At 47.1% G+C, this 21,746-nt stretch overlaps 1 protein-coding gene across 11 annotated transcripts in view; it reads left to right on the forward strand.

Moving 5' to 3' along the window:
* Slc12a8 (solute carrier family 12 (potassium/chloride transporters), member 8) overlaps nucleotides 1-21,746 on the forward strand; it is a 146,811-nt gene that overhangs the window by 32,602 nt on the left and 92,463 nt on the right. For all 11 annotated transcript variants that reach the window (NM_001370999.1, XM_030248992.1, XM_006521825.4 and 8 more), the window contains one exon: nucleotides 954-1,185. In NM_001370999.1, coding sequence (NP_001357928.1) covers nucleotides 954-1,185 — 232 coding nt within the window. The remainder of the gene's footprint in view (nucleotides 1-953; nucleotides 1,186-21,746) is intronic.

The raw sequence follows: 21,746 nt of genomic DNA on the forward strand, positions 1-21,746 counted from the left end.
CACAGTCATTAACACACACTCACACATATACACACACTCACACACATACACACACTCACACACTCATTCACACACACATACACACACTCTTACATACATATACACACTCAACACACACATACACATACTCACATATCCATAGTCATTAACACACACTCACATATATATATATATATATATATATACTCACACTCACTCACACACATACTCACATATCCACAGTCATTTATGCATAGTCATATACACACATACATCCATTCACACACACATCCACAGACACTCATTCACACACATATATACACAAACACATACACTCACACATTTATACTCATTCACACACATATACACAAACACACTTACCTACACACTCACATACATACACTTATTTACACATATACATGCACTCACACACTCATTCACACATACACATACTCACACACACATACACACTCGCATACACCCACACTCACATATACACACACTCATTCCCACATACGTCTATACATGCACTCTCGTTAAAAGTATTGGCGTTTAAATGTTTGTGGGAGTGTGCTTCGGTGGCTCTGAGGACAGAGCCCTGTGTGCACTGGTTTCTTGTAAACATTTAGTTCTTGAATAGTGCAGGCAGAGAAGGCCAAATCCTGACCCAACATCCCATAATCATTATGCCCTGTTTACCACTGACAGCTCTCAACCCAGGGCTCATTCCTCTCTTGTTCAAGATGTGGATGTGAAATGGGGCCTTAGTCAGGTCCCCCTGTGGAAGAGCAGGTTAGACCTGATGCTTCCTCCCAGACAGTGGAGGTATCACCTGCTCACTCCTCCCACAGTGCTGGTGCGTGCGCGCGCGTGTGTGTGTGTGTGTGTGTGTGTGTGTGTGTGTCCGTGAGCAGGCGGGTCTGCTGCTGATGCCTCTCTGTTGCTGGCTCTCCCCACCGGGGATTGCCCGGCAGTGTGTTGCAGGTGCTATGTACATCACCGGCTTTGCGGAGTCCATCTCAGATCTGCTGGGACTTGGGGACATCTGGGCAGTGCGTGGAATTTCAGTTGCTGTGCTTCTGGCTTTGCTGGGCATCAACCTGGCAGGTGTCAAGTGGATTATCCGCCTCCAGCTGCTGCTGCTGCTCCTGCTGGCTGTCTCGACCCTGGACTTTGTGGTGGGCTCTTTCACCCACCTGGACCCAGGTAAGCCCCTGGAGTGTAGTGCTTTGTAGCTATGGATAGGTGTGATTTCAGGGCAACCTCCCTCTCCTGCAGGCTGTACCTCTGACTAGGGTGGGCTGGTCCTAATCATGTGAGCAAGTCCATCAGCTTGTGTGCAGCTCCCTGGGACCAGAAGATCCTCCATTCACACAAGCACCCCTGAACACACAAATGTCCCCCCACAGACAACCCCCACATTCACACACAAACACAAAAATACATACAGAGACACATACACTCACACAGACACATACAGACACACACTTTTACTTCATGTATTTCCCATGATTCTGTTTCAGTTTTTTTCTATTAAAATAAATGTAAATAACACAACTTCGGCCAATCAAAAGTACAAGCAGGTGAACAGAGACCAACTCCATAGCACTGACTGGGACCCTGAGCAAGAAAGAAATGCAGGGACAGAGAGGAAAACAGACTTCGATGTTACCTTCCAGGTTATTTTAAGAACTTGATGTCAATGTATGTTTCTGGACATGGTGGCACCTGCCTGTAAATATTTGTGAGGCTGAGGCAGGAAGATTGTGAACACAATACTGAGACCTTATCTTGTAAAACAGAGCAAACTATGACAAATGTTGACAGTTGTCATTTCACAGAGATGGCTACTGAAATGTTCGATTATCTATTGCTCGATATACTAAATTATATTTCAAAATAAAAATGTGTGATCCTTATCTAAGCATAGAAAATGATCAAGTGCCCAGGTACAGGTTTTTATCCTTTGGGATAAAGTAATTGGTATATCCTTTTCTATTCTATTCTATTCTATTCTATTCTATTCTATTCTATTCTATTCTATTCTATTCTATTCTATTCTACTCTACTCTTCTCTTCTCTTCTCTTCTCTTCTCTTCTCTTCTCTTCTCTTCTCTTCTCTTCTCTTCTCTTCTCCTCTATTCTCCTCTACTCTACTCTACTCTACTCTACTCTACTCTACTCTACTCTACTCTACTCTACTCTATTCTATTCTATTCTATTCTATTCTATTCTATTCTATTCTATTCTATTCTACTGTATTGAGACAGGGTTTCATTCACTATGTGGCTCTAGCTGTCCCAGAACTTAGTATGTAGATCAAGCTGACCTCAAACTCAAAGAGAGCCACCTGCCTCTGTCTCTCAAGCACTGGGACCAAAGGTGTGCATCACTATGTTCAGAGGTGTTGCAACCATTCAGTGAACCCATCACTGGCTATTCCAGTGATTCTCAACCTGTGGGTTGTGTCTTCTTGGGGTTGAATGACCCTTTCCCAGGGGTCACCTAAGACCATCAGAAAACACAGATATTTACATTATAATTTATAAAAGTAGCAAAATTACAATTAAGAAGTAGCAACAAAAATGATTTTATGGTTGGGGGTCACTGCAGCATGAGGAGATATATCAAATGGTCACAGCATTGGGTAGGTTGAGAACCACTGGTCTAATCTAACGCAGGGTTTCCTGAACTTCATGGAAGCCTTGCAGCGTGAACCCAACATCCCGTGTCTCTAAGTGACATGGAGGTCTGTACCTTTGCCACTTTCTGATTTGTGTTGTTTGTCCTCAGCATACATAGCTGTCACCAGGATGCTGTAGAAAACACCCAATACTGTGCACTCCAGGAACTCTGTGTTTAATAGAGACTAGTCTTTAAAGAGAGGGGGACCGGACCAACACGTGTGTTTAGAATAATCTTCAGCCCAGGGAGAGACCCATGATGCTGGTGGGGGTGATAGTCACTGTGCCCAAGTTCCTGCCAAGCTGGGCTCTGTGCTGAGTATTTGCCACAGTTTATCTTACATAGCTCCTGCCAGACCTTTTGAGATGGGAACACTGATACCCATTTTACAGACAGAGAAAGGAGCTATGTTTGTGCAAATGCATGGCAGGGTTGGGGTTTGAAACCAGATACCATGCTGTAGCCAAGCTCTTCCTGGAGTAGGAAGAGGCCTGTTTCATACAGCATGCTTGTCTGCTTTCTGCTTTCTCTGTCTGGGGTCACCTCTGCACTGTGTCCTTCCTAGTCTTGCCTTTATAAACAAACAAACAAGCTATGCACACCATTATAATTTTATTTTTTAATATGCTTTAAATTTTAATTTTATTTATGAGAATATATGTGCACCTGTTTGTGTATATGTCACAGATGTACAGGTGCCTGCTGGTATCAGATTCCTTGGCTCTGGAGTTACAGACGGTTGTGAACTGCTTGACATGGGTGTGGGGAATCGAACCCAGGTCCTCTGGAAGAACAGCAAGTGCTCTTAACTACTGAGCCATCTCTGCAGCATCCCCAGTCTTGCCTTTTAAATGCTGTTGGCTGTAGGCTGGTCAGAGTTGAGTTGACACATGCTGCTATTTCTTCAAATATCATAGTTCCAATGCCAGAAATGGCCCATGCTCTGATGTTCCCCACTGACATCCAGATGGGCTGACTCCGATACAGAAGGGGTCCTCAGGACTCATCCTAGTGCCAAGGACCTGGCTCACCTGAAGTGCTGCAGTGTGCTCTCTGGGGCATCTCTGCTGGAGGGAAAGTGTGCTTTTTCCTGGCCTCGCACCATCCTGCAGTCATGACTCTCACACTGAGGGAGACAGACAGGCCTTTGGCTGCTGAACTGTCTATGAAGGGAGAAACAATCTACCCAGGCCCCGACTCCCAGATGCCCGCCCCACTCCACTGACACAGTTGCTAAGAGACCGCAGTTGACTGACAGGGCAGTGTTGTTGGCCACCTCAAACTTCACTAGACTCATGTGTTTTCCTTCTCCATTGGAGACTTTCTTGGCTGCTCTTGTAAGTGAGTCCAAATGCTTCTCCTTCTTTCTGGTCGATACATTAGCAGGGTGTAGTTTGAGCTGAAATTTATTTTCCAGAATTCCCATAGCAACGGACATCATTGGTTTTTATCAAGCAGACTGTTTTCTCTGTAGTTAAAAACCCCAATCTGAAGCCAGACCATAAACTTTTACAATGGATTTAACAGGGGCATAACTTCAGCTCTTCGAGGGGGAAAAAGACACTTGAAAGAGGACTGGAAGGAACTATGCCTGGCGGCTAACAGTGATTGTCTGTTGAGTTGTGTGTAGCTTTATTACTTCAGTTCTACATTTCCTTTAGTTGGCTGGGGTTACTATATTTTTTAATATTTATTTATTCATCCATCCATCCATCCATCTATTCGTGTGTGTGTTGCCTGCATATATGTATATGTACTGTGTGCATGCCTGGTACCTGAGGAAGCCTAAAGAGGGAATGAGTCAGATTCCCTGGAACTGGAGTTAAAGACGGTTCGGAACTGCCGTGTGGGCACCGAACCTGGATCCTCTATGGAAGAGCAGTCAGTGCTCATAGCCACTGAACCATCTCTCCAGACTAGCATTACTTAAAAAATACATACAAACATACATACATACATACATACATACATACATACATACATGGGGCTGAAGTATTGGCTACTCTCATGTCTTCTGGCCTCTATGGGCATCAGGCACACTATGACATACATTCAGATATACATACAGTTGAAACACCCACACACAAAAATTAACATTTGAAAAAAAATTTAAAAAGACAACAAAATTTAGATCTAACATATACTATGGCTCCCCTTTATCTGTATTCTAAAGGTGTAAAACATGCCTATAGTCTCAGGAAGCTGAGACCGGGGATCGGCATGAGTTCAAGGTCAGCCTGGGCTGTAGGGCTACAGCCCTCTCCGAAAAGGAAGGAAGGAGTGGAGGGTCGGGAGAAAATCAAGCAGGGAAAGAAATCTCTGTTGTCTTATGAACGCCCCTGACACCTGAGAAGAAGAGTACACCTGCCCCTCCCTTGCTTCATTCTCTCACTCCTGTGGCCCAGGAGAAGGTGGGGCACATGTGCATTCGTGCTCATGATGAACACACACACATGACTGCTCTTTGTAGAGATGCAGGTAAATTCTCCCTGACCTAGCTATGGTCCCCGCTCTGCTCTGAAGCACCTCGGGGACACCCTTCTGTCACTCGGGTTTTTTGAGATTATGATATCATCATCAAGGAGGGGTCCCCTTTCCCTCTTCTCCCTCCAAAGCCTTCCTCTCTGTAGAATGCGTGGCCTCTTCTTTCATTAACTGCTGTTACATGTGCATATGAATGGACATGCATCACGGCCCCTGTTACTGATTAGAAACACTCGGAGTTGAAAGCCCTGTTACTGTGCTCCAGATTTCCCCAGTTCTGGACCTTTACAGACGTGGCTGATGTGAACAGCTTGCTGAGATGTGCGTGTAAGGGGGTCTGTTTCTTCAGGAGAGAGTCACAAAGGGAATTCAGAGGAGGAAGGTCAAGTGCACTTTAAGTTCTGCTGGGTTCTGTCACACTGCCTTCCGATTAGATTGCTCTGAACTCACACTAGTGGGAGATTCTCTATCTCTTGGAGAATGTTAGGTAGGCATAATCTTTTACATTTCTGCCATGTTATAAAGTGTGTATTCCTTTTCTTTCTGTTTGTTTTTCTTTTTTTTTCTGTAAACCATTGAGGGTCATTTGTTCATGTTTTTTTATTGCTTCGGCTATTTCTCTTCCCTTGGAGTGTCTATAATCTTCCCTTGTCTTTCTGAGTCGCTTCTCTCATTCCCTGACGGTTCCTAAAGGTCTTCTACCTTAGCAGTGAGCCAGACACAGAGCACGGTCAGCTTAGTTTTTCATTCATGCTGGACACTTGCTACAGATATTGAGGCTTTCCCCTGATGTCATCTGTCCTTTAAAAATATATATAAAGGAGTAATACATCCATAAAAAATCCATTTTGATCTAAACTATATACTCTATTTCTTTGTATAGTTTCCTGAAATTAAATATACTGCAAGTGCTAGGTCCTCAGCCTTCCTTAACCAACTGCTATAACCACAGAGATAACAGAAGTTTATCCTCATGTAGTTCTGAAGACCAGACGTCTGAATCAAAAGTGTCTTGGGGTCACTGTCCCAATAAATCCCTAGAAGAGACTTTTTCCTAACCCTCCTCCAGCTCCCGGGAGCACAGTTGTCCCTTAGGTGTGCCTGGTCACTCTAGTCTCCGCCTCTCTCTCTCTCACATGGCCCTGTTGTCTTTTTACTGTGTAGTCAGTATTTTAACAAAATAACCTCATCTCTACAAATAGAGCCAGCCTGATAATCCAGGCTGACCTCCTGTGGAGATCCTTAGGTCTGTCTGTAAAGCCCCTTTTCCCACGCGAGATCACATTTGTAGGTTCTTAGATCTAGGGTGAAAACATACCTTTGGGGGTACCACTCACCCCAACACAGCATCACCTTTGATTTGCTTTATTTTCTGTGGCCAGTTCCACGTAGAAAATGCTCTGCAGAGCTTCCAGATGCTGCTGGTGCTGTCCCAGGGCTCCCCTCATGGAGCCTGTCTCTTCAGCCTTGCTTTTCCTGGAGAGGTGATCTCTGCTGGGTCCCAGCTGGTATGCTGGACTCTACCTCTTTGTCTAGGTCCTGGACCCTATCCTGTAAGTCCCAGAAAATGTAGGTCCCCTTCAGCAGTGATTGACATTGGATCACAAATCCTAAGTTGAAAATACTTTGGAATAGAATTGTGACAACATTTTGCTTCTCTGCCTCGCACCCCACAGTCTCAGGTATTTGTGCTGTTCTGATTAAGGAAATTGTAAATTATGCATATGCGTGTATCTGTGAACATGTACGTGGGTGCCCATAGAATACCGGAAAGGGCGACAGATTCCCCCAGAGCTGGGGTTACAGATAGTTGTGAGTCACCATGTGGGTTCTGAAAACTGAACTTAGGTCCTCTGGGAGAGCAGCCAGTACTCTTAACCACTGAGTCGGCTCTCCAGCCCCTAAAACAACAACAACAACAACAACAACAACAATAACAACAACAACAACAACAACAACAAAAATCTATCAGCTTGTTACCTTCAATTTGGGGGTTATTGCTATTTCTTTTATAGTGTCTTCCTCCCACCCACATTTTTTTCCTATTTTGTAGTGTTTAACTCAAACTTTTATCAGGCTAGCCTTGAGCTTATGATCCTCCTGCCTCAAATCCTGAGAGCTGGAGTTACAGGTATGTACCCCACAGCCACCCAGCTTCCTTTGTTTGTTTGTTTGTTTTTCGAGACAGGGTTTCTCTGTGTAGTCCTGGCTGTCCTGGAACTCACTCTGTAGACCAGGGTGGCCTCAAACTCAGAAATCAGCCTGCCACTGCCTCCCAAGTGCTGGGATTAAAGGCGTGCGCCACCACTGCCCAGCTTGTAGCAACCCTTCTTTAAAAACAATTTTAATTTTTGCAGTTTAGGTTACCACCAAAAAATATTAAATGGAAAACTGGAGAATTAACTGATCAAATTAATTGACAAACAGTTCATAAGTTTCCCAATTATTCAGTTTCGCTGTTGTTAGTCTTTTCCAGGGCCTACCTTATAAATTAAACTTCATCATAGGTGTGTGTGGGAAAGAGCAGGATTTAGTGGGATTTGCAGGTTTGGGCATCCCAGGGATCTGGGGATCATTTGCCAATGATCCCCAGGAATAATTGATAACTACAAGAGTTGGATAGTAGGTTTGAATGTTTGTCATTTAATTTTTAAAAAATTTTAAACTGTGTGTGTGTGTGTGTGTGTGTGTGTGTGTGTGTGTGACGTTTGTGTGCTATATCCCTCTGTCTCAGGATGTCTCTCTGTGTCATATTCTCTTTGTCCTGACTTTCCTCACCACCTCTGTCCCTGGCCACCAGGTTATTTGCCATGTAGGCTGGCAGCAAGGGTCCCTCTTTCTTTCCCGTCTTGTCTTTCCCTAGCACACACCTCCCCCTAAGACACAGTGTGGGACTGTACAAAGATGAACAGCATGACTGTGTAGACATGACACTCTCAAACATTTGTCTCAAAGCCCCTAAAATGCCTTGGGGGGGGCACTCATATTTCATGTATATAAGACGAGTCTCATGCCAAAACGATCATAATGCCATGAAAGTCAGGCAAATAGAGAGAAAATGTATTTTAGAAGATGAAGTAACACGAGGTACATTTTAATGCTAGTTTCTACATTTTTAAAATGAAACTGTGAACCGCCAAACATAATCCCTTGGTTATCCGGGCAGGCATTTGCCAAGCTTCTGTGACAAGCCCACATGACCATGGCGCACTGCTCCGCGTGGTGTCTGAGTCAGTCAGCGGGACCTGGGATAGGCTGGTCTCCAGCAGGCAGAATCCAGCAGGCAGAAGCTGCTCCGTGAGGCTGGGGTCTTGTATTTGGCCGATGAAGGGCAGAGTCACAGCATGGGAGCTAGGAAAGGCTCCAGCGATCTTGCCTGCTTCTGCTCTCAGCTGAGACGGCTCTTCCTGAGCTTCCATTGAGCTCTTGGTCGCCACAGGACCTTTGCTCAACTCTGATTCCTGTTTGCTAATTTGTTCGTTTTGGGTTTTGGTTTTTGCAGGGTCTCACTGTCCAGGCAGAACTAGAACTCACTCTATAGCCAAGGATCCTCTGGAACTTCTGATCCTCCTGTCTCCACCACCCAGCTGCTGGTCTTAAAGACATATCTTGTCACGCCTGGTTTTATCTATGACCCATTTTGCACATTGGTCATGTACCTATTTGAAATAGCCATTTTTCCTTGATTCTGTGAAATAAGTCCTTTGCTCTCTTCTTGGTCTTCCTAGTCCTCATATGGTCAGGGGAGCGTGGAACTCAGTTCCCTGCTGTCAGTGATCAGGGGAGCACAGAGCTCAGTTCTCTACTGTTGGTGATCAGGGGAGCACGAAGCTCAGTTCTCTGCTGTCAGTGAGTACTCTGGGATTTCTTCATCATCACCGTTGCCCTGCTTCATCTGCCTCCCTAGAGTTCTCCAACCCAGCTTCCATATTGCCAGTTCCCATGGTCTACACACCATCTCAAATTAAAGTCAAACACCCTCTGGCCCTTCATTCATTATCTCCATTTTTCTACTTTTAAAAGTTAGGATTAATCTAATTATCTCTTAAAAGTAGAATTGTCTTTTCTTCACTGACAAGTTCTTATGTGTGAGTAATATATCTTGGTCATATCCACCCCCAAGACCCCTTCTAACAACCCTGAGACATCCCCGACACATCTTCCTCCCACCCTCACATCCGCTCTGGCTTCTGTATTGCTTTGGCAGCCCACTGAAGCCAGTTGTTACTTTCTGTTGAGTGGTGACTCCTGACTGTGTTGGCCTGGTCTTCTGCCGGTGGCCATAGCTGCTGTGGGTTCCCGAGTGTATTGATCGTGGCATGTCCAGAGGACAGTGCCCACAGTGCTCCTCCCCACCCACAGTACTCCTCTACACTCACAGTGCTCCTCCACACTCACAGTGCTCCTCCCCACCCACAGTGCTCCTCCACACTCACAGTGCTCCTCCCCACCCACAGTGCTCCTCCACACTCACAGTGCTCCTCCCCACCCACAGTGCTCCTCCCCACACCTGGGGCCTTCAATTCTTTCTGCCTCATCTGAGATGGTGTCTCAGCCTTGAGGGTGGGATGGAGGTCACATAGCTGTCCCATTTAGAACCGAGGACTCACTCAGTCATCAGTTCAGTCTCTTTGACCAGTTATGCGTCTCTGACCAAGATTACAGGGAGCACTGGTCTATATGTGTCACTATTTAGAAAGAAGCCTGACAATATGTCCACTTAGCAAAACCACACTGTGACAGATGCTGGGCAGGGTTGCTTCCCACCTCAGAGACGCAGAAGCAGCAGTCTGGAGAGAGGAGTAATTTCTAGGAACCCAGGCTTCTGCGGTCAGCCCCTTGCTGGTCTAGCAGAGAGGCAAAAATCTGAGTTATCAGACTTAGGTTCCTGTGTAAGGCCTATGCCCTAAGGCATGGACTTTTGCCTAGGTTTATAGTATATACGTGAGCTCTGTCCTGTGGAGCAGGGTGAACACGAACATTCTGGCTGCTCCTCTGGAGTGTGAAGTCAGCCCACATGGTGGCTAAGAAGGACAAGGCTTGGATCTTTCAGAATTGCTCAGCACTGGCTTACAGAGACAGGCAGTACATATTTGCATGGAGAGAGCCCACGAGGAAAGGTAGCCAGACTGCATGGCCTTTTTTGTCCCTGCAGGAGCGGTCGGCTAGTCTGTAGCCGCCATAAGGGAGGCCTCCATGCCCTTACTGTGAGACCCCTGTCTTGCACCCCATTTTTAGCACCCTGCTTCAGTCCTGGAACGGGAACAGGGGCCAGGTTACCACTGTGGCATTACCTTCCCAACCAGCTCCTGCCCCTTGTGGTGGACACCAACGCTGCAGGCTTTGTCTCCAAGTGGTTTCCAGGCTGTGGGGCAAGGCCTGCCTGGAGGGCCGGCCTTGCAGTGCCCTCCGTGGCCTCTGTGTGGAGTTGCAGTCTGTGTTCTCTCGGGACCTCTGGGCAGGATACCTCGCCCCAGGGCAGCTCACTCAGCCCTTCTCCCTTCCACAGTCCTAGGAGGAAACACCCACTCCTGTGTGTGGATTGCTTCTCCAGAGCTGGTGTTTATGTTTTTGTTCACCAAGGACTGTCATGCACACACTCTCAAGTGACACTGGACAGGGCTGGGCAGGGTTACTTGAGAGATGCCGAAACAGCAGCCGGGAGAGGGGACGTTGGTTCTGAGAGCGCCGCTGTGCAGCTAGCTCCCAGCTGGTCCAGCAGAGAGAGGCAAAGTCTGGGAGTAGGCAGAGAACTATTTCAATGAGGGCCTGACTTTCATTCCAGCCTTGGTCCCCATGGCCCTGCCTGCCCCTAGCAGTGCTGGCAGAGTCCGAGGGAAGCAGGGAACACCCTAAGCTCTGGTTCAATGCTAGACCTCTGTCCACCTGTATTTTCAAACTGCATGGGGTTGGGGATCCCTGCCCGGTGTCCTCTGCTCCTACAGGCTTCCGCATGGCCTTCTTCAGAGATGGGCAGTGAGGTGTAGTGTGGGACAAAGACTATGGGTCCCAGTGTTCTGCTCCCAGAAACCTGGGGATAGAAAGTCCCCTAACCCATTGGTCTGGAGTGTGCTGAGAGCATAGCGCCCATCTTTGTTCCAAACCTCTCACTTGACTGGTGCTCAGCCAAGGCTTGAACTCACAGATCTTTGCTGTGTGTGTGTGTACATATGTACGTATTTGAGGAACCGGGGAGAGGGACACTCTATATGTATTATCCTAGTCACCCTTGAAACACCTAGTGGGGGCCGTGAGGTAACAATGCCCACTTTATAGACAAGGGAGTGGAGACTCCAAAGAGCTGGTCCAATTTTCCTAGATTGTGTAGTAAGTGGCTTGGCTAGTATGACCTCAGAGGCGCCATGTGCCATCAGGTAGAGGTAGGGTCTCTATACTGCTTCCATTCTTTCAGATCAAGAGGGTCTGAGAGCCTGAGTTCTCAGCCAGCCTTCTCTTGTGGGGGTCAGATGGTCAGAGCCAAGCCCCTAGAGGGGTAAACAAGAGATGAAATAGAAGCCTGTGAACAACACCAGGCAGGGTGGTGACAAAGACATGCTCTCCCAGTGCCACTAGGAACTGAGATCTCGGACAAGCTCAGCCAACAAGTGCTAGATTCAGGTCCAAAGTCCGGCAGGTTTATTGTCAGGCCACCGAGGTCACTCCCCACGTAGCCTGCCTCTCACCCCTGGGTTCTCCAGCAGCTGCCTTCTTCCTGGAAGGCGGGGTGATACAGCAGGTGGCTCCACACTGGTCCTCTGCATTGAGCCCGAGGGCAGTCCCACCTCAGCGTGGGTGAGCATTTCTGCCATTCCTTAGCATAGTTCCCTGACAAAGATGCCAGCTGAGAGTGGGCAAGGAGCACAGCTGGGTCAGGGTAGCAAGCCTGCGGGATCTGAGGCCGCGGTAGAAGGGGCATGGTGAATAGCCTTTATTTTTGAGACAGCATCTCATTGTGTAACTCTAGCTGGGTCTGGATTAACACTATGTAGATCAGGCTAACTTTGTACTCAGAGATCTACCTGCCTCTGCTTCTGCCTCTGAGTGCTGGGATTAAAGGTGTACCACCAAGATGTTTTTATTATTATTATTATTATTATTATTATTATTATCATCATCATCATCATCATTATCCTATCTTCTGTTTCTCTTTTATCTCTCCCCATACTTGACTTGCCTCCCTTTCTGGTTTCCTTCCCTTCTCTCTTTCCTTCTATCTTCATGATTGGATCCTTGAAATGAACCAGTGTATGGGAGTTTTTGGCCTAGCCCAGATCATTCATTCCTATTGCTGTCCTAAATCCTCTTGGTACCCTTTTACCACTAAATATATATGTTAGTGTGTTTAGCCGAAGATGTGACCCCTGTGACCCCTGTGGACAAAGGTAATGAGCAGCATTTGGGTGACTTGGAAGCAGGCATTGCGGATGATTTAGACTTGAGGAGTGTGGTCATTCATTTATATTGGATCTCAGCAGATGCCATTCACCACGGAGGGCTAGTGTGACAAGTTCTTGTTATAGACACTGGGACAGAATCTGGAAGCTCATGGATGCTCAGGGAGAGATGAAGTTGGGCCTGCCTGGATGCCCTTACCTGGTCCCTCTCTTCAGAACCCTCATTTGCTTTGACAGTGATCTGAGGCACACGGCTGGGATGTCATAGTGGGACTGAGGCTTCAGAAGAGTCCCAGTTGCTGGAATTGTCCCTTAGGTGGCTTGTCACAACAACGTGAATGCTCTGGGGGATAGGGATAGATACTGTCACGTCTGTGTCACCCAGCACCGGGCTAAGGCCTCAGGCAGGGTTTGAGACTCTGTTAATTGGGCAAATGAAGGAATCAGAATGTGGAGAGCCCTGGGGAAAGGTCCCGGCCACCCTTGGCCCCTTGTCTGCAGACCTGGGTGGCTGATCCTCCCCAGGCTCCCCCCAGAGAGGCGCCAACCTTCCTGTTTTGGCAGTGGCTCTCAGGTATTCTGTCTGCACAGGCTCAGCTGGCAAGGGATTTCACAATGCCTTCACAGAGGGCCCGGCCCTGGGTGGAGACCGGTTACAAGTTCAGTCAGACCTTCTTGGGCAGAAGGAAGGAAGAAGGGTTACAGCTGAGAGAAGCCGTGGCTTTGAATGTCTTCCTCCTGGATTTTCTTGTATGTAAGGAGTGGTGGCGCTTAAGGAGGCGCTGCATATTTGATGAAAGAGTGGAGAGGGGGGGATGGGTCACTGGGAAATCGGACTGTATATCCTACCTATCCCAGGTCAGTACTGTATCTGTGTACTGTCACAGCCTTGGATAACAATACTATCTCCCCCTCCTCCCTCCCTTCTTCCGTTCCTTCTCCCCCTTTCCCATGTGTCATAATACCCATATCCGTATGTAAGTAAATCAAACCAGAATCTAGACAACGGGGACAGGGAGTCTCCTGCCTTATTCTTTCCAACTGTGTAGGTCTGAAAGGAAGGCGAGGGATCTGGGGATGCTGAGAGGAAGTCAACGGAGCAGGGATGTTGGCCAGACACTCCCATAGATCAGCTGGAGTCTGGCTGGGGATCTGTGGATGTATGTTATGAATAGGCAGTCCAGCATCAACCCGAGGGGCCAAAGAACAAAACTGGTCTGACTTAAACAGACCCTCCTTTGCTCAGAACCAGACACCAGGCAAGGCAGATGAAGGATTGTGGGAAGGGAATGTCAAATGCCGCTAGCCAGTTGTTTCTCATCACACTCCTCCAGTTATAGCACATAGGATCGCAGTGATCTCACTTTTGACCAATGGCCAATGCATTCAGCTGTCTGGAGAAATAATCTATTAACTGGGTACCTGCCAATTGTCTGGAATAGGAACGGAGTTTGGGCATAGGTTTTAAAAAGTGATAACATTGTTACAGGTCCTGCCTAGGCAAGGAGATGGGAAACACAAGCCAGCCAGCACTAGCCCCAGAGTTAGACTTGGACGAGGCGCTGTGTTCTGAGTAACTCAGCACCCCCTGGCTGACCTCTTTTCCTCTGCGGAGTTCTATGGCAGTGGTTCTCAACCTGTGGGTCATGACCCCTTGGGTGAAGGTGGGGGTTGAAAGACCTCTTTCACAGGGGGTCACCTAAAACCGTTAGAAAGCACAAATATTTATATTATGATTCATAACAGTAGCAAAATTACAGTTATGAAGTAGCAACAAAAATAATTTTATGGTTGGGGGTCACCACAACATGAGGAACTATATTAAAGGGGTGCAGCGTTAGGAAGGTGGAGAGCCACTGGGCTTTGGGTCTAAGGGCACACCACCATAGACCCCCAGCATCTGAGCCTTGAGTGAAGAGCTGGGGGACACTTGCTGGGTCACACGGTTGCCATTGGGACGCTTCTCCCACATCCTCGTCTTGTGTCCATCTTGTGTGTTTTGGGGGAGCGATGGCTCATGTCTGTGTGTTCCTCTCTCCTCTTCTCAAGACCCCTTGTGATGCTGGCTTGTGAGGAAGGCAGCAGGACTGGTCCCCAGCCTACCACCAAGCTCAGCCTATGGCTGTTAGGGACCCGTGCCTTAGTCCTGGTTGTGAAAGACATAGACACGTTGTCACAGATGACTCTGGCTTCATCCAAACCCTTCAGCTAGCTAGACAGTATAGGAAAGCTAGCTAGACAGTATAGGAAAGGGTCTGACACATTCTGCAGGCAGACTGAGCACAGCCAGGCCCTTTGGATGAAAAAAACTTTCAGAAAAAATGGCTCTTGTGTGATCATTACATATCTGAAGTGTGAGCATGACAACAGCCATCTTTTATCAACTACCACATAGGCTTGCTTTATTTATTTATTTGTTTATTTATTTATTGTTTTACTTGTACCTGTTTACTTAATTATTATCCACTAAGCGTGTCTCGTGATTATTCCCATTTTGTAGATGGGAAAGTTGAGGCAGTGATCCATAAACACTTTACCATTTGAGAGAACAGAGGACACTCAAATAACCTAAGTAAGCTCTTACCCACAACACCTGGGGCCTGGGTGAGTTCTACTTTATATAGTAAATAGGCCTTCCCTCAGAGAGCAGCCTCCAAATTTGTGGTTCTGTTGGGTTGTACCAATTGCCTGATAACAGCAGCATTTTCTCCAGGTCTTTTTGCCTATGACCTGTTATCTCTCAGACATCCATCAGAGTCTGTCGAAGTGCGTCAGATGCAAGGTCCTCCATGGTGTGGTGGGTGGATTGTGTTGGGCCTCAGCGTCACCGGTGGCTGGCTGGCCCTTCAGTTAGCACCAGCTCTCACATGTCTGCTTTTTTTTTTTTTTAAAGATTTATTTATTATTATACATAAGTACACTGTAGCTGTCTTCAGGCACCAGAAGAGGGTGTCAGATCTCATTACGGGTGGTTGTGAGCCACCATGTGGTTGCTGGGATTTGAACTCAAGGACCTTTGGAAGAACAGTCAGTGTTCTTACCTGCTGAGCCATCTCACCAGCCCCCACTGACCATATTTTAAAAATACTTCTTTTCATTTACTTGCCTTCATAAAGTATCATTTTTCCATGGGCGGGGATGCATATTGGTTCGGCTTTCTGAAAAGTGTGCTCTCTTTTTAGTGATCCCCAAAGTCTTGCGTTTGGGACAGTCACCATCATGTGGGCTATGCCCACATTTGGGGGTCAGCATCTGTGGAAACCCAAATAACACTATAAATAAAGCTTTCAGAACCTTCTTCAAAGTCATTGGGGGATAGCACTGTAGAAGAATTGGCTGCTGGTGTGGGATTTTTGACAGTGCCAAAATAAACAGTCGAGAACCCTCACTGTCCTTAGAGAGGTGGCTTTCTGGGTTGGTCCTCAGTCACAGCATTCAGAAGGTGTGAATTGGCTTTGTGAACAACTTCCAAGGTGAGTGTGAGAGCCCAGGTCAAACACACCGTGGAGTATGTGTAGGCTATGGAAAAACAAGTGTCAGGCGTTGCTCTGGGAAGAACAGTGACTTCACGGTCCCAGTGCCTGGAAATGGTATCAAGCGAGAAGCTCATGTTGTCCAGGGAGCATCCCGCAATCATTGTGCTATATTCCCAGTTACAGTCAGGGCAAGCTGGGACTGAAAACAGGCAGAGAAGTGGTGTCCTTGGTAGGACCAGGTGTGGCAGTAGTGTCTGTAGTCCCAGCACCTAGGGATTCTGTGAAAGATCAGAGTTAGGATTAGCCCAGGCTATCCCTTGAGACCCTTTCTCAAATATCCCAGCTATTCCCTACAAAGCAAAGGAAATGAGAATTTAGACTTAAATAGGAAAATGCACTTATTTTTCTCCCTGAAAATATTTGTCATGATGCATTTTTCAGGCTTGTCTATAACTGACATTCCTTCCTGGTTCCTTTATTTCTTCTTGTCCTTCCTTGGTCCCATTTATCTCTGTCTTCAGTGTCCTCTGAAGCCTGCCTCTGTTTCTTTCTCTTCCACTGGCTCCGTTGACCAAAACACTTTTGCCTGAGTTTCACTATGTGCAAATGAAATGCTCAACATTTAAGATACACAAAGGATAAGGCCCTGTCTCTCTTAACTGAACCGCGTCACATCCTGGGTAAGGACCATAAAGGAGAGTCTCCATGTTCCGGGAGCGTTGCGCAATGACCTTGAGCTGAGGCTATGACGTGGATCTAAGAGAAAGTGTGCCACCTGACAGTGATCTTCAGAGAGTGACCCTAGAGCAAGGGAACCGTGTAGGTGAAGAGCCAGGAGTGAGAAAGTGCATGGAAAATTCCCGAAGAGCGGGAAGTTAGATATGTGGTGCTTAGGCTCTGGTGTAGGATGAGGAGTGACAGAGGTCTCGAAGGAAGTGAGGGTGTCGCCAGCTCATGAAGAGTCACAGTCTCCTGATAGTGGCTTCCCTTGACTAGACAGGGCAGCTAAGTAGGCCCTGTGGCTTCCCAGGGTTCTAGAACGTTTGTAGTTTGTATCATAGACCATAGAGAGAGTATTCTCTCTCTCTCTCTCTCTCTCTCTCTCTCTCTCTCTCTCTCTCTCTCTCTCTCTCTCTCTCTCTCTCTCTCCCTCTCTCCCTCTCTCCTTCTCCCCCCTCTCCCTCTCCCCCTCTCTCCCCCTCTCCCTCTCTCCTTCTCCCCCTCTCCCTCTCTCCCTCTCTCCTTCTCCCCCTCTCCCTCTCTCCCCCTCTCCCTCTCTCCCTCTCTCCCTCTCTCCCCCTCTCCCTCTCTCCCTCTCTCCCTCTCTCCCCCTCTCCCTCTCTCCCTCTCTCCCTCTCTCCCTCTCTCCCCCTCTCCCTCTCTCCCTCTCTCCCTCTCTCCCCCTCTCCCTCTCTCCCTCTCTCCCTCTCTCCCTCTCTCCCTCTCTCCCTCTCTCCCCTCTCCCCTCTGTGTGTGTGTGTGTGTGTGTGTGTGTGTGTTGTGTGTTGTGTTGTGTGATGGGGCGATAATAAAACTCTTCTTTTCAGAGAGCGCGCTATGTTCTCTGGCAAACTCCAAAGTCTCATATTCAGGATGGTCACCACCACTTGGGATATGCCCTGATTTCTGGGGGCCATTTGTAGAAATCTTAATAAAACTCTGTAAATAAATGGTTTCAGAGGCCTCTAGATGCCATTCAGGATAACAGTGTAGAAAACATAAGAGAGTGTTTTTTCTCGGTAGGCTGCTGCAGAAGAACCAACATGAATCATAAAGGGTTAGCGTCTGCCTCTTGGCTCACAGCCACGGCTGATACCTGCTGTCCTTTAGTGCCTCAGCTAAGGACTTTCTCCCTTTCCTCCCAAAGTGGGATCCATCAGGACAGGGCCTCATGGGAACTCTCTTATCCAGTGGGCTCCCTTGGGACCAGGCTCCGCGTGCCCCACTCTGTTGGGAGACTGTGTCCAGGGGAGTGAGCAATAGGGCATAGGGAGATGTTGAAGCAGAAACAAATTCTCATGGCCTTTGTCCTCAAGAGACATTCCAAGCACGGAGAGCATCAAAGATCTCCTTGATCATGTGGGACAGAACAGACAGGTCAAGGGTCAGCCAGTCCAGGCAAAACTAACTAGGCAACTTGAAAAAAAAAAGAAACAAAGTTTTTTGTTTTTTTGTTTTTTGTTTCTCAAAGCAACACATATTCCCCTCATATGCAGAAGAAATGGAAAAAAAATCAACCAAAAACCTTGCTACTTGGAGAAATAAAGAGAATTAGTCTCGTTAGGCCCACATGTTCTGTTTTGTTTTTAATTTCATGTTTGTATTCATTAAATATTGAACATAAACTACAATTTTATATTCTGAACGGTGCACACTTATTTTATTTAAATTGGTTTTATATTTATTTATGTAGGTGGCTTGTGTGGGTGGGTGTGTACCACAGTACACATGTGGAGGTCAGAGGTCAACCCCGTGGGGAGTTGGTTCTCTCCTTCCACCCTGTATGTTCCAGGGATTAGGGTCAGCAGGCTTAGTGGCTAATGCCTTTACCCCTGAGCCACCTCACATGCTCCATTTAAAATATGAGGTAGAAAGGCTCTTCCATCATAGCCGCCGCCTCTTGGAAACATAATTGAGTTCATCTTAGTGCGTGTTACGTTCAAGATTAAAGACAACCGGCAGTATATAGTGGTCTCAGTCAGTCTGTAACACAGCAGAGGCACCCTGTGGAGTCTCTGGGAATTTCTGGGTCTTTCTGGCTAGGGGGCAAAAAAGGGAACAAAAATAAATCATAAAAGCTAAGCAGAAGGTCAGTAGGTTTCCTTTTATGTAGGGAAGTGGTTAAATTGGGAGTTGCTCTTTAGAAACCTTGCATGGGCAGGCTGGGGTGGAATAAAACTCAGGAACCATCCTGAGGCAGGTTGGACAAGTCACAGCTGGGACTGTGGGGCTGCATGGGAACAGGCCAGGAGAGGTTTAGAAATCATTTGTGTGTGTGTGTGTGTGTGTGTGTGTGTGTGCGCGCGAGAGCGAGTGTGCGTATGGGGGGGAGGGTGAGATCTTTCTCTTAGTTCTAAATACCTATTTAGTTTCCCCATCTCTTCCCTCCCCATCCTATTTCCCAGGTTGGTTGGTTGGTTGGTTGGTTGGTTGGTTGGTTGGTTTCTCCAGACAGGGTCTCCCAACACCCCAGCTGTCCTAGAACTTGCTCTGTAGACCAGGCTGGCCTGGAACTCAGAGATCTGCCTGCCTCTGCACCCCTCCCGAGTACTGGAATTCAAGGTGTGTGTCTCTACACCCAGCTCTATTTCCCAGTGTGCCCATTATCACCATCAGGGGCATATATACCTGCAAGCACCCGCGACAAAGTTTATTTTTACCTGGAGACCTTAAATGATGTTTCTCTTGTTAGTTTATGATCCAAAATAATAACTTTTAAAAGGTTCCAAGATCGTGCTATGAATATTTGGGTTTTCCAATGTGACTTGCTTGTGGGTAGGCACACATGCAATTCCCAACCAGAGACCTGTCTAGTCACAAGCACACGTGGCCTGCCCCGCTTGGACACTGTAGAGACGGAAAGCAGCAGAACAGAGTCAGAAAGTGAACTAGAGTGTTTCTCTTTCCCAGCAAATTCTAGCCAGCTCCGCCATGCCTGCTCACGCTTAGAGGAATTCATTGACAAGCTTTCCAAGGTGCTGGGCCTACACATAGGCAACTTCTCCCATCATACATCCTGCAGGCTCCCTAGTCTCTGGGCTGCAGCACAGTCACAGGCTAGACCAGCAGCACAAATAGACAGCTGGGGACTCTGCCTGGCCTGGGAGCCTGCATTATTCTTGTATGTGGCCAGGCTTTGCATGAGAAAATAATGTCTGTCTCCCAGATCTTCAGCCCAAATGGCAGTCTCCTCCAGAGTCTAGAGATGAGAAGGGAAATTTCCCTTGTCTCTGACAAATTCTATCACTTAAATATTTGGTGTGGATAGTATGCATATGTGAGTGCACTGTTGCCTGATGGTTAATGTTTTCAAATCTGTCAGACGTCTGCATCATCTGACACATCAGAATCTCACAGAACCATTGTCAGACATTCCAAGCAGCCCAGCTTTAAAGAAAAATTTGAAACAGTAATTATTGCATCTTTCTGCTTATAAGGAATGGCTGTGGGAGCAACTGTTGAAAACGGGATCTTGGAAGGGAAGAAGAGGAAGAGATAAGATGGAATCTATAGGAGAGAACCACACAGTCCTGGGAGCCATAACTATTGGGGATTTCTTAGCTAGTTTATTAAATAATAATTAGGGTACGTCTGCCCCATCTAGGTGTGTACATTGTGTTTATATCAATTGAGTTTTGAGTTCATTGTGCGGGTGTTTTGTGGGCCGAGAGTTTACTAATATAAATCTGATTTATAAATTACGAGCCTCCAGAGTTTCGATTTTACTGGGGTTGGGAATGTGAGCAGAATCTGCAGCAATAAAACCTCGAGGGCAGTCGCTGCATGGGGCTAGCCACAGAGGCAGCGAGGTTGCCGGGGGCCAGAGAGTAGCTGGCGCTAGTGGGGATGGTGCCCTTTTCCGTGTTTCCTGCAACAGAATGTGGCTACTTTATGCCATTGTCTGAAGAGTTTACCTGAGGCTAAGGTAAAGAGACTTATGATGATTGCATTGGTAAAGGAAGTCTCAGAAAAACTCAGCAGAGACTTTGTTCTCTGGTTAAGTCTCAGGAAGAGCATTTTGAACAAGCATAGCAAGCTGAGAAAGGAAAAATATAAAATACATGGTTCAAGTATTAAAGGGGCACCAGGAAGTGAAATGGAGCTAAATCCTGTGTTCTAGGAGATGGCAGATTAAAAGAGTGGGACACTGGGGCAAGATCCTATCCAGCTAAATTTAGATCCATTCATGGTGGTACACACCTTTAATCCCAGAAGACATGCAGATCTCTTGAGTTCAAAGTCAATCTACAGAGCTAGATCCAGGACAGCCAAGCTTAGGCAGTGAAGGAGTTGGAAAACAGAAAGCTGGTAATTGTGTAATAGAATGAGCAGCAGAACTCAGCAGCTTTGGTCATTTGGCTCTGCCTTTATATCAAGAGGAGAAAAGGACGACTGGGACAATTGATGCTGGTCAGTTGGAGCTAAGAAATTAGCAGTGATCAGGAAGAGACCAGCATCACTTTGGCGAAATCTTCTGGGAAGTGTTTTCTGAGAGCACAAAGAAGCTGTGTTCTAGAGGCAGCCTAGACCTACATGTTGGACCTCATGCTGTAGCTGTACTTGGTAATGTGTAAGAGTCACCCAGGTGGTACTGGTTTTGAAGGCATGAAGAGGTCATGGAGAACAGTTGAGGCTTAGCACTGTGAGAGGCCATGGAAGGCCATTGGTGAAGGTGCAGCCTCAGTTGCAGTTGACAACCCAGGACTGAGCAAAGGATTTGAGACTTGGCACCATGAAGAGAGCCTATGAGAGGCTATTGGTGAAGCCTAGTTGCAGTGGAAGACCCAAGTGTATTGGAGATGTCCAGTACCATGGGATGATCACCAGGAACAGCAGCGGCAGTGGAATGGATCAACCTGAGCTTAGAGTGCTACAGAGGGCAGAGCTGGAGAAGTGATGCCAGCCCTTTGGAGGAGACCAGAGATCATGTGTGGATCCCAGACATTGAAACAAAAAGCTGTAACACTGAAGTTGCCTTGGAGACTCCAAGATGTTGGAGATGTCAGAG

Source organism: Mus musculus, chromosome 16, assembly GCF_000001635.26.
Source record: "Mus musculus strain C57BL/6J chromosome 16, GRCm38.p6 C57BL/6J".
NCBI classification, from domain to species: domain Eukaryota; kingdom Metazoa; phylum Chordata; class Mammalia; order Rodentia; family Muridae; genus Mus; species Mus musculus.